Raw genomic sequence first — 13,794 nt, forward strand, 5'->3', positions numbered from 1 at the left:
CTGGGATTACAGTATCCTTGTGGAGTTCCTCCGTGCTCTGCAATAGTTTCATCGTTAACTCTGAGCTTGGGAAAAATTGCTTATCCTGTTGTGTCCCTAGGGGTTTGTCTGTGTTTTCTTCAGGTATTTCCAGTTGTGAGAGTTGCAGGGAAAGATGTACTGGAATGAGCTTCTGAGAGGGATAGGTTGTGTGCTATATGGCTCATCCTCGGGCTAGGAGAAAAACAAAGCATGAGTTCAGTGATGTCAGTAGCTTTCAAAGGAACTGAGTTTGTAAACTTTAGGTTCTGTCAGAAGAGATTTGGGCAAATGAAGTTAGTGCAACTGTTGCCACCATTTGGGATGAACGTTTTAAATTGGATTTTAAATCACAGTGTCTCTTAAACCGTGTTTTCCTTCTTTGATGTAATTCAATCCTTGGTATTTTTTTATGAGGGACCTATAGAGACAGCCTGCTTTGAATTGCATTCCCTCGCTGCTTGTAGGCCCTGCAAAAATTCACTGTTCACAGATTAAATTTGCAGAATTAAATTTAAATCTGTAAGAAAGTTTTGAAAGGAGAATTAGGGCCTTAAAAGGAAAAATGAGGGAAAGGGAGACACAAAATTTTTTGAACTTTCTGAATTGCCCAGTGGTGTCCCAGATTCCATCAGAAGAGGAGAGGCCAGCAGGGTGAGGGAGGCGATTGTACCCCTCTGCTCTGCCCTCGAGAGGCTCCAGCTGGAGCACTGCATCCAGGTCTGGGGCCTTCAGCACAGGAAGGATGTGGAGCTTTTAGGGAGGGTATAGAGAAGGCCATGAGGATGATCCAAGGGCTGGATCACCTCTCTTATGAAGACTGGTTGAAGGAACTGGGCTTGTTCAACCTGGAAAAGAGAAGGCTGCGGGGAGACTTCATTGTGGCCTTCCAAGATTTAAAGGCAGCTTATAAACATGAGGGCAATCAACTTTTTATATGGGTAGGTAATGATAGGACAATAGAATGGCTTTAAACTAAAGGAAGGGAGGTTTAGATTAGATGTCGGGGGAAGTTGTTTACTGAGAAGAGTGGTGAGATGCTCAGCTGGGCACAGGCTGCCCAGAGAGCTTCTGGATGCCCGGTCCCTGGAGGTGCTCAAAGCCAGGCTGGATGGGGCCCTGGGCAATCCTGTCTAGTACTTGATCTGGCAGCTGGCAACCCTGCCTGTGGCACAGGGATTGGAACTTGGTGATCCTTTAGGTCCCTTCCAACCCAAGCCATTCTATGATTCTTTGATAAAGCTCTCCTGGCCAACTTGTTTCAGGTTCAGGTAAATCGTGGCTAATGCTTTAGGATGGTTACAGAACACCTTTTGAGAAATGCTTTAAAAATCAGCAGGATTTGAGCTGAGAGTTTCATCTGTGCATTATAATTGAAGACAAGACAAATATGAAATGGCAGATGTGCCAGCATCAATTTGTAAGATATTGCATGTTTTAAAAATAATTAATGGTTTGAAAAATACTATTCTACGTAGTATGCTAAGTGGAATTCTTTAAATGAATGAAAAAAGGTGAAATACTGATGGCATTGATCTACCCATCTCTGAATGAGTTTATGATTTTAATATCCCTCAAACTTGCAGTTGTTTCAAACTGATGTTTGATGTTGAGAGTTGATAATACTTTTATTTTTTTAATTCCATTTTTAAAGCAAGGATTTTGAATAAGAGCAGGAAATAAAAGCATAGGGGTGTTGTGTGTTCTACTTGTTGGGACTGTTCTTTCAATCTATTTTTAATAAACAAGGTCCTTGAAAACAATGAGTGCTGATGCCTTGGGATTTAAAAAAAAAAATAGACATTGTCTTCCAGATTATGCAATTTAGAATGTTACAGGCAAAAAAATGATACTATAAGAGAGTTATATATAGCTCAGCTCTAATCAAAACATTACCAAATACTTCTGGAGAAGAAGGAAAAACCCTGATTGTAGTCTTTTTTTTTTTTTAAACTCTTTTTTTAACTAAAATTTTGTGGCATGAAAAAAAAACCAAAATCATGTTCATATGCTTTAGTTATGTTCTCTGCTCCCTGCTTGCGGGTCTGACTGAGGGCAATATGCAGAGGATTTGGCAGTTGCGCGGGGGAGGCATGGGGTGTTCATGCAGGTGAGTTTCCAGCCAGGATACCTCTGTTTCTTCCTGCCTCTTCTGAAATATACTGTGACTGGGAGGGCTCTTCATTCCCTGACTTTTGTAAGATGTGTGCTAGGAATCACTGCGAGCAGAAAACATCCCCCAGAAGTTAATGTTTGATTCTGCCGTCGTGCTGGTAGTGCTGGCTGAGAGGCTCCCACAGAAAGCCTTAAGGTGTTTTGTGTCTAAGGATCTGCTTAGTCGATGAGGGAAAATAGACGTGTTTTAGGTTAGTAATCCAACTAATAAATCTTACTGGAGATGTAACAGTTCCTAATTTTCACTCCTTTTAACAAGATAGGTAAGTAGATAAGTGCAGTCTTCCTTTGTCTTTCCTGGCATTTCTTCCTTGCAATGCACTAATAAATGTGCTGAGAAGAAGTGAAAAATACTCTCCTGCTCCTTCTCCCTACTTGCACCACTGATGTTTCATGAAACTGCAGCTCCTAAGTCTGACATTGCAAACATTAACTTCAGGGTTGTGGCTGTGAAAATGTCTGCTTCTCCTTGTATGTGTGAATTACTGTAAATACTTTGCTATCAGGGAAAATTTAAGAAAATTGAAAATGGAATAAACAACCTTTAAATAAAATCCAGCTTGTAATTGGGAGCAACTTGTTGGAGAATTTTGTTATTGCTTTGTGTGCTTTTGTTTATCTGTTAAAAATGACCTTTAGATCATTTAAGAATTCTTATATAATTAAAGCAGGCTAGTCTATCTTACATAGTGTAACCATGTGAAGAATTAAAAACAGCCAGAAAAATATTGGGGTGAATATTGCAAACACGTGCATTGGTGTAGTTTGCACGTGCTTGTGATTATGTATGATTTTTGTTCTATCTGTGAGATGCAAGAGTCCATCAGAGAGGATGAGTCATATTTTTCTCTCGTGTTTTCTCTCCATTTCTGCAAGTTTTAGCAAGGAATTTGCTAAATGAAAGCCTGGTAATTAGTGAAAGAGCTGAGTTTTCTGAAAATTGGGCAGAGGTGAGTGAGGTGGTCATTGGGACCCCAGCTAGCTTGGAGTTGTGCTGACCCTCTGCTAAGATGGTTTGTGTGCCAAGCCAAGAAAAATCAAACCTGGCCAGAAAATCTATGTATAACAGATTGGGTAGGGCCATAATTGAAATAGTGCCTATGTGTGTTGCAGAGGGTTTGGTTTTGAATTGTTGAGCATCAAGAAGGCATATGGCTAAAGGGCAAATAAATTATATTGCTGTAAGTTACTGAAACTGGATACTTATTGGGCACAGGAGGGAACCTATATGTTACATACACAAATAGACATATCCATCAAATGGTTCAATGAGGTTGTCCCTCTGAGCCTTTGTGACATCTTGGTCTTAATTTCAATTTAAATACAAATTGCTAATTATTCCTTTTTATTATGATTATTTAATGTGACTGCATTAAAAATGTACGCGTAATCCCGTCATCTTTTTTATACTAAAAATATATATTCGAAAACTATACTAGGAATGTATTTTTAAGGGGTTAGACTGAAGTAATCTGTTAGTCTAGTACTTTGCTTCTTAGAGTAGTCAATAGTATATAAATAAGTTGCTCTGAAACTAATGCCACCTATTTATTCCAGTGGAATCTGCAACGAGGAGCATAGTAGCACTTTTAGTTAGAGCAAATTCTCAGCTACAAATCACTGTTTTTTGGGAGGCGTTACTTTTCCCTCATATATAGGGAAGGGAATAATAAGAAGGAATGTTCAGTGATCATTCCTGATGTCTTTCCAAAATCTGTAGCAACAACCAGTGAATGGAGGCAATTTATGATTAATATCGTGGAGCAAGAATCATGAGGGGTGCAGATGAAAGGGTGTTGTGTTAGCCATACATGTTGGAATTTGTATGTGTTCAGGAGATAAGCAGGAGACTTAAGCAAAGTGATCTGTGTGTGCTTCTCTGTTTGTCTGCTGTGGTTTGGTTCTGTAAGCAAGAAGCATAAGAGGAGTTTTGCTTTGTTTCTGTGCAGTAAATTGGGCAAAGGGTAGCTGGGGTCCCCAGTGTGACAGGCTGCCCTACAGACAGCGATACTGCATTACTTTCTTCCAAGACCACATGGTACTAAAATGCTTAGGAAGTTCATAAGACATGAGAATATGTCTAAGGCTCCACTTTAGAATCAGCCTAGCCATGAAGACCTCACTTGATGTAATGTTGCCAAAATAAAATGTCTGTATGTATTTTGTTAGTTTATTTAGCAGCTTATCTTAAAGATGAGAAAAAATTACATTTTTTATTTGCTTTTCTAGTTCTAGGTCAAATGATTAGTTCTGTGACAAGACAGCATGACACTTTGAAGTATGACAGAAGCCCTGATGCCGCAACAGAAGCTGGGAATATTAATGGCCAAATCTAGGTGAGTGATTTTAACTCTGCTGGTTCCATGGCTGTTTCATTTCTTCCTCACTGCTGTAGTTGCCGTTTCTGCTTTGAAGCAGCATTATGGTTCTTGGAATTCTGAAGTTTTAATATTAGAATATATTGGAGAAAAAATAACAAGCTTGTGTGATTACTGATTGATTACATCTCCTTTCTTTGACCTTCTTGAGATATGGTCGGTGTACTACACGTATGTTTTTATACTGTGTCTTTCTTTGCAACTCTATAGATTTTTCACCGATTACGTTTACTTCAGTTTCCTATATTATTTACTATGTTTATTAATTGGACTGTTTAAGTTTACTATTCAGTTACCTTTATGGTGATTGCAAAGAATGTCACATGATTACAACATAAGATTAAGACTGATCTATAGTGGGGTGATAGAAGAAGAAAGTTGTGAGACTTCATTCTGTGGCAGTTTTAGCATACTATTCCATGAATGTCTACTATTTGTACAAAAATTTTTTAATTTAACATCCCGAGAATATCAAATATTTATTTTTTCTTGGTTTATGCATGGTATTAGTTGAATATTTTATTGTTGTGTAGTAAACAGAGTAGACTGTATAATACAATTTAATCCAAAGAAAACTTAGTAGCAACCAAAAAACAAACAACAAAAACAAGTTATAAAATGTGTAGGGCTCTTTTTTCCTTTACTTTGGGTACTAGTTGTATCTATGTTGCTATGTGGGAAGTGTTTTAAAGTAGAAGTGCAGAATCTGAGTACAGAGCTACCACAAGGCCTGGTGTGCCTCCACCTTCCATTGAATGGCAGCCCCCAGGACAGGGCTGCCTGCGTGTTTGCTGCCTGTGCTTGGCAACCTGAAACACAGAGCTGGTGTGGGAGCCACTCAGCGTTGTGTTCAGCAGGCTGAGCTGGGGAGTCTCAGTTAAGGGAAATTGGAAGCCAGGTGGAGAGATCTTGGTTTAGGAGATGAGAATTGCAGCCATTATGTAATTGTTTGTTTTTTTTTTTCTCCCACCTGCTTGAAGTGCTACAATAGGAATTAAGGTGACACTCCATTGGGTCTGCTTGGTAGTAGCCTCAGCTTCAATTACTGGTAGGGCTTCCATGGCGTATTGTAGTCACTCTGTGAGGCCAAATCTAATTTAATTCCTATAAAAAAAGTTCTAATCTTTTATTAATTATGTCTGCAAAATTCACTGTGAAAAATTGTAATTAAGGGAGCAAGTTATACTGGGTTGTTCTGTTGATGATGCTCACATAAATGATCACATTGGCTTTGGTTGTGATTTGTTGATTTTTACTTTAGAGATCACATGGTCTTCTAAAGAAGTCATGGGTAGCTGTTGTAGCTGTCCAGATAAAGAAACTGTCCCAGATAACCATCGAAACAAGTTTAAGGTAAGCACCTGATGTGGTATGCTGTGAATTATTTTGTTGCTTTCTTGAATAGGTATGTGATGGAAAACACCTCAATGAAAGTAGGCGAAGAATTAGCTGATGGGTTAAAGCATTGCAGACCTGCAGGTGTCTGTGGCTATAGGTTTATCTTGCCCCTTTGAAAATCTTTTCTTAGCAGCGGTGACAGGAATTCTGTAGACAGACAGAGTTTCAATCTTCAGGATGGAGAAGCAGCCTCACGTTTTTGGTACAGCTCCATGCAGTTGGTAAAGCCCAGTTAAACGCTACTTCTGGGAGGTTATGGACCATGTGTATAGAGTAAGAGGCGTAACTGGGTAAGTGTATATTATAAACCTGGAAGTGGAGTCAGCAATGAAATATTGTAGCACTGCAGATTTTACTTGAAGATCACTGTGAATTATATCATTTGGAGAACTTTTGTGTTTCTTAACTTAAGTAAACATCACGTGTGTGTGCTTCTATCCCTTTTATTGCTGGAATTTACAAGCTTGTGAACGCTTGTTCATGTCTTAACAACAAGAAGCTACTGAAGTCAGTGCCTTTAAGTAAACACAGCTTTGCATAGTCACAACTCAAATTTGCTTCTGTGCTCCGAACTTTATTTCCAAGTTGGCAAAGGATTGTGATGCTTCCATAGTGAAAAATGATTCATTCGTTGCCTTAGGGCAACACTGAAATGAGCTTTAAAACAATGGGAATTTCTGGAAATGTTCAATATTATCAGTACAAAAAGCTGAAGGATAAATTTTTTTTCTGTTGTCTTGGGTTTTTAAAATATATTTGACATCACTTTGTGCAACAAGTTCTTCTTTTTCTCCTTGTAGATTTTCTCAATTGTTTGTGTGGTTCTTGTTTTTGTGATTTAGCAGCGGGGGGGAGAAGATGAAAGAATGTAATTTGCAAAATGAAGAAATTTGACATGAGCCTCAGTGACAGATGAAACTATTTCTGATTCTTTTTAACTGACTAGATTTCGAGTTGAAAATGCTTCTTTAAGGAGTAAAATTAATTGATACCATAGGGATCTTTTTGTAGCCTTTTTACTGGTTAAGAAAGAATTCCGCTAAAAGCAGCACTGCGAGATAAAATACATCTGGGAAAATACACAGATTTCCATAAGGAAGCAGAAGACCTCCAACTGGTGTAAGAGCAGAAGGAGTAAGCATATAAGCTCTAAACACATCGTGTTTTCACATAAGATAACCATAGAGTATGTGAATTATTTGTTGACGTTAAAATGAGACACAAAACAAACTAAGGCAGTCTGAGCACAGTGCAAGGCTCTACAGGTACGTGAAGGAAGCTTCATCTTATAGCCTTTTCTCAGTCCTTTTCTCACCTGTAAGTGGGGTTACATGACAAAGTAAATATATATATTTTTTTTTAGAGAAGAGACTTTGAAAGATTTCATTATCTGAGGTATCCCTGTGTCAATACTAGAATGTGTACGTAGTGTCAGCTTAAAACTTCATTAACCTTAATTTTCCTATTTTAAATATCACCACAGATTTTGCAATGATGTTATATATTCTCACTCATGTTGCTTTTAAATATGTGTTATTTTAATTCTGGGTTGGAAAAGCAAAGGAACTGGTTTGATGAGTTTTTTTTCTTAAACTTTACCTCAAGGATTGCAAGTCGTACGATGGAATAATAATAGATGGAATACGATGGAATAAAAATGGAGTGCATTAGTGAAACATTAAGGTGATAGTAGTATTGGTGCTCAGATACTTACCTAATGCTACTTCCTTTCTGTAGGTTATTAATGTGGATGATGATGGTAACGAGTTGGGTTCTGGCATAATGGAACTCACAGATACAGAACTCATTTTGTACACCCGTAAAAGGGACTCTGTCAAATGGCACTACCTCTGTCTCCGTCGCTATGGCTACGACTCAAATCTTTTCTCTTTTGAAAGTGGTAGAAGGTGTCAAACTGGACAAGGTATGTAGAATTTTCGTATAAAGAGATTTTCAGAAATGTGTTTGGTATCTGAGGACTTGTTTAATCGTTGTGTACTTGCCTGCCCTTGGACAAGGGTTATAATGGGTGTAGTTCTATATGTGGATGCAATTCCTGGAAAAAAGTGGAATGGTCATATGGTAAAATGAGGATTTGAACTGTTTGCAGTTTTTGGGCTGGAGTGCTTGGTGTTTTTGGGTTGATAGCTCTGGTCAGCTTAGAAAGTTTTCACAGGGAAATTTTCCTGCCTTTGGAGTTTGAGGACATTTTAATGTCAATGTTAAAGGGCAAGGAAAGTTGGGGCTGTGGAGGAATCTTTTAAGAACACAAAGTTTGCTGTTGTTATATTTTTAAGAGACTGAAATGCTGGAATGAACTGGATATGCCTACCTTTTTTTATTGCCTTCAGCATCACACTTTTGTCTCATCCTCTTCTTGAAACTCATATCACTTTCATTTGTATCAATGGCATAAATCTCAATTTTTTTTCAAATTTTATCTGAAGACTATAAACTCCAGCTATGCTTAGTTATTTTCTATGTGGCTTTAATCAGAAAAAAGTCGGTTTCCTTTCCAATCTGAGATCACCCCCACCTCGGCCAAGGTAGGTTTTTCTGTTGCTGTTTGTAACAGCAGTCCCTGATGAAGGAATAGCTGTATTGGCTGAAGGCTGAGCCTCACTTTGCATCTTTATATTGCGATGCAGCTCTGCGTACTTGGAATTCTCGTGTATTGATCTGTTGTGAAATTTGAGTTCTTATTTTCTTAGAGATTTTCAGCATTTAGTAGTGTCTCTGTAAATCATGTTATTTAGCAGTGGCAGAATATTTTTTAAATTCACTGTTAAGTTAGGAACAATAATGAACTTGATCCTGACCAAACTTGGTCAAACTACATTGGCAAACTACAAAGCAGAGGTAAGGGCAGACAATTATTTTACTGTATGAGTATAGAATGCATTCTTGATTCGGCTCCTAGTGAGAAATGTTTTCAAATGTTACAAAACACTGTGCATTAAACTAAACTTTCAGACTTCTAAGGAGAAAATTCTGAACTCTGGTATGAAAAAATGCACTTAAATGGATTTTTGCATGTTTAATTCACTACTTCTTTTAAATGTATAAAATAGATACTAATGAAATTCAATTGAAAATAGTATTTTGAAAGTTCTTTTCCACAGCCTTTTACCAAGTCTGCAAGCTTTTTCGCTGACTCTACAACTCTCTTCTATGCTTCTAATTTCCTTTTCTTTTCAAGAGAAGATTAAGCAGACTTTGTGAGCAGCAACCCTTTCCTCCCTCTTTTGTTTCTCGCCTTCCTTACATAATATTAAGTACTGTGAATATTAAGAAAAAAGAAATCAGCCAGAAAATGTTCTCCCTGCTGCCATTGTGCAGTGGTGCATTGTTCCTGAGGCCTATAGTAGCATTTGTGGGCACGGTTGCAGAACTTCGTCATCAGTTGATGAGATGACCAAAAAATGCTTCCTTTGAGAATACACAAGAATTTTGCCCTGCCACTTTTACCAATTGTCCTAGTCAGTGTTCTTGTTGTTTGTTTCTTAGATTTTTCTTTTTTGACCTGTTAAGGTTTAAGTATCCAGTGCAAATTTTTGGAAATACAGCAAAAATGAAATATAGGCTTTAGAAGCATGTAAAAGGTAGAAGTAGCTCTACAGCTGTTGTGTTGCAAGCATGGAACTTACTCGTTGCACTACCTGAATATTGGTTGTTGACAGACGTTCCTCTCAGCCCATTTGGTGTGTTCCCATTGAGGTTTGTGAGCTTCTGCCATATGGAGCATTTCTGGTACTTCTTTCGCATCCCGTGTCCATAAATAAATATATGGTGATAGTAGTTGCCAGCATGTTGCATTTTTGCACTAACAGAAATTGCGGTGGAGGTGGTTTTTAGTGAAGAGTGTTTTAAGATTGTGATACTCATGAAAAAAAAAAAAAGAGCACCTGCAGCCACGTGTAACAAGCATGTCAACTTTAACTTCATGCTTTCAATGGAAGAATAACCCAAAGCTGCGACTTTGCTGGTGAGGGTAAGTTGGGGCGCTCCCTGCTGTTCAAAGGCAAAGTGGCACAATACACACATCAAACACACGGTATTGCTGCTGACTTTGTGTTCTGTGTCTATCCCTTTAGCCAAAACCAATTGGTTCGTTGCTGTCTGTTTCATGCAGTTTGTCCTACTAGCTTTACATTTTGATCTTCTTAAGAAACTTAACTTTTTTGCAGTGTTTAAATTCTTCTTTCCCCTCATGCAGGCATCATACAGCAATTTGATAGAAATCTGGTTTAACAAATGTGATCTTGTGGCATCACAGTAGTTTCATTTAGGTTTTTTTGTAGGCATCCTTGTTATCAACTTAAAAGAAATCTTTCTGTTTGTGTTTCTTTTTTTTTCTTTTTTACCCCTCGTTTAGCCCTCAAAACTTAGTTTTGCTTTTAACGGAATGGATTTCTGTTCCATGTTAACTTTGGGTGCATGGGAAATGTGTTTCTCCTATCAGATAAACACTTGAAAGGATCTCACTGTATTTGTGTGTGTTTTGCTGCAATAGAAATGTCTAAACTTTTTTTCTTCCTTAGCAGGTATTCGTGATGCGGATTCCAGTTATTTTGCTTGAAAGTTATATACATATATATAGTAAGTTATGCTTCTTTTAAAGGATTTTGATTTTTTTTTTTCTTGTGTATTTATAGGAATCTTTGCCTTTAAATGTGCCCGTGCAGAAGAGCTATTTAATATGTTGCAAGAGATAATGCAGAATAATAGTATAAATGTGGTAGAAGAACCAGTAGTAGAAAGGAATAACCATCAAACTGAGTTGGAAGCTCCAAGAACCCCTCGAACACCTACCAGTAAGTATGGTTATACTAGGAAATGACATACCTGAATATGATGTGGTATTTAGTTTTAAATTAGTGGGTTTTTCCCCTTAATTTGCATGAAATTTTAAGTAACTAAATGCTATTTTCAGCTGAGAGGTTAATTACTAGCAACACATTCTCTTGAGGCACTTGCTGAAGATTCTGTTTACAGAATTTACAGAAGTCCTGGGAGCAAAATTTCTGTAGTCAAGTTTTTTAGCTTTAAGAAATAAGCTTTGGGAATTTCATTTTTGCACTGCTTAAACATATACCTGTGCAGTTGCTCTGCTATATGTCACCATATTTTTCTTGCAGTGTTTCAGAGAGATGTTAACATTAGTCAGTGCTCCAGCCTTTTGGTTAGGGAAAAATTAATAACATTATCACATCTACAGTGGATTTGGCAACTTGCTGTGGGTAGGTGGATGGGTAGAATGAAGTCTTATCAAAACTGCTGGAGGATTTGAGCTAATCCCAGGCAGATACCAAGATGCCTGAATGTAGGAATTCAGAGAAATAGAAAGTTAAGTTAAAAAAAAAAAAAAAAAAAAAAAAAAAAAAAAAAAAAAAAAAAAAAAGAAAATCCTGTATTTATTTATTTTTAAAGTAGGCATGATTTCAATGGTAGAAAAAAAAGTTGGGTAGGGAGCTTGTTGGGAAAACTGTGGTGCGTTGTACACCTTGATTTTGGTGGTTGCTTCAGATGTCTTTCCCAGTAAGTACTGGGATGTTCTACTCCTGCAGCTCCTCAGCAAATCTGCCTTGTGAATATTTAATAGTTTCATATTTTTTATTTCTTTTGAAAGTTGAAGATTAATGTATAAAATGTATTTTACTTGGATACAGTAAAATGTTCTGCTCTAATATGGTTTTGCTTATTTTCTAATTGAATCAGCTCCTGGGTTCAATGCACAGAGTTTACCTAATGGCTATCCCAGATATCCATCTTTTGGAGATGCTTCATCACATCCTTCCAGCAGGCACCCTTCTGTTGGAAGTGCACGCCTCCCCTCTGTTGGTGAAGAATCAACGCATCCTCTACTTGTAGCAGAGGAGCAAGTGGGTATTTTTTTTCCTTGTGTAGTTCATGTCCAACATTTGTTCAGATTTTTCTCCTGTTTATTCTGTAGGCTTATGTTTTCATTTTTTGTGCTGTTCAGTCAGGTGTAATGTATTTCTACTATATGTTAGTAGTCAGAAAAGTACTTGTTTTGTCTCTTTAAAATGATAATTTCTAGGATAGTTTGCTGAGGATTTTAAGTTTTATATAAGAGTTGAGGTATAGAAAGGATGTATTGGCATATGCTCTTTTCAAAAATTTCATAAACTATTTTTAAACTCTTAAGTTGGACTTCACAGAGAGAGATCTTGGTCAAAATTATTTACGCCTAAGTCTTCTATTTGTTAAATAATGGAATAATTTAAGTTAAAAGCTATCTTTACAGTCCTCTAGGTCTTACTGTGGAGTTAAGAGGAGAGACCTGCACAAAGCCCTGTCCTGTCATGTTTCGTACACTGAGTGGTGATCCCACAATGTCTCTGAGCTTGACCACCTTACTGTCAAAGCATTTTTCCCTTACTCAAATTTCTCCTGTTACAGCTGGTGTTTGATTGCCCTTTACGCTTTTGTTGAACATCTCTCATATGTTTCTGACTCTGTCTTCTCTTTAACTGTCTAAAAAGAGTTGAAAAGTGCTATTAAATTGCTTCCTAGCCTTTACTTAAGGCAACAAAGACATCTCTCTTGGCTTCTCTGTGTATGTCATGTGTTCCAGTGCCTCTAATCATGGCCCTTCACTGGATTCTCTCCAATACACTGGTGTCTCTCCTCTTCTGGGAGCCATCAGTCCAGATTCAGTATCAGCAGTACTGAATTGAAGATAATAATTACTTTCCTTAACCTACTGGCTGTGTTTTAAGTAACACAAACCAATAGACATTTTGTATTCATTGCTGCAAGGGTGCACTGGTGATTCACATTCAACTTAGACCTCTGGTGCTTTTCTACAAGACTTTTATCTAGTCAGTTATTACCTGCTCTGTGTTGTCAGTATTGTTCTGTGCCAGGCACTGGACTTTACGTTTGCCTTGCTGAACTTCATGAAGTTTATGTGAGGCCATTTTTGTAGGTGACTGAAGTCCTCAATGAAAACCTTACCATTCTGAGAAAGAACGCTATCAGAAACTTTGAGGCTTTTCTCATCATTCAGGTTGCTGATGAAAATGTTAGTTAAATTTAATAAAATATAATCTGGTGGTAAGAGAAAACTGTTGAAAATAAAAGAAGGTGAGCAGTGCAAAGTGAACTGTCTTTTGGGAGAGAATTAGGTTGGAGCCACCACAGAAAATTTTAGGAGGAGTTGTTACTGCAGACTGAATGAGTTTAAAGAATCAGTGTAGAGTCAAGTGAGCTGTAAATAACACTTCAATTTGTAGAGCTTGACAGAGAAGTTGTAAAGGTGGGGTGAGTCCTGCTGTCAAATACTGCCCTTGCTATTTGAGTGTGCAGGCAAAGTCTAAGTTTAGAGGTGGTGTTCTTTAGTCTTTCCCTTTCAGACTTGAATGTTGCTCTGATGTGGGAACTTGGAAGGATAAATTAGTATCTTCCTGTCTGTTTTTGTGGCATCTGCTGTTAACTCCTGCTACTTCTTAATTCTGAGTGCCACGGTTCATATGGAAATGCAGTTTTTCTGTTTCAGCTTCTGGTATGAGGAAGCTGTTGGCTCTTGAAGAAGGAATGCCTGTTCTTTCTGAAAGCTAATCTCATTCTCACTCTTGAACTGAGTGGTATACAAGGTGCAGTCCTGATTATATATATATTTTTTAATGGACAGCAGATTTTCTTTCCAGTGTGGAAATTAGAAAGATAAATTTAGCCAAAGCAACTCTGGAATTTTTGGTCACTGTCATGGTATGAGAGGACAAAGCAGAACTCTGCTTTACTAATTTGTCCAAGTGTACTAATGAGCTGGGCTAAAAAAGCCCAAGGTTTCTGTGACCAG

General features: G+C 37.7%; 1 protein-coding gene across 2 annotated transcripts in view; it reads left to right on the forward strand.

Moving 5' to 3' along the window:
- FRS2 (fibroblast growth factor receptor substrate 2) overlaps positions 1-13,794 on the forward strand; it is a 50,341-nt gene that overhangs the window by 28,875 nt on the left and 7,672 nt on the right. For both annotated transcript variants that reach the window (XM_042816094.1, XM_042816093.1), the window contains exons 2-6: positions 4,423-4,529; positions 5,833-5,924; positions 7,707-7,893; positions 10,625-10,783; positions 11,688-11,851. In XM_042816094.1, the coding sequence (XP_042672028.1) occupies positions 5,859-5,924; positions 7,707-7,893; positions 10,625-10,783; positions 11,688-11,851 (576 nt within the window). In that variant the 5' untranslated portion in view covers positions 4,423-4,529; positions 5,833-5,858. The remainder of the gene's footprint in view (positions 1-4,422; positions 4,530-5,832; positions 5,925-7,706; positions 7,894-10,624; positions 10,784-11,687; positions 11,852-13,794) is intronic.

This window comes from Centrocercus urophasianus, unplaced genomic scaffold (assembly GCF_019232065.1).
Source record: "Centrocercus urophasianus isolate 14NV4802_14NV808 unplaced genomic scaffold, USGS_Curo_1.0 seq_15, whole genome shotgun sequence".
Classification (NCBI taxonomy): Eukaryota; Metazoa; Chordata; class Aves; order Galliformes; family Phasianidae; genus Centrocercus; species Centrocercus urophasianus.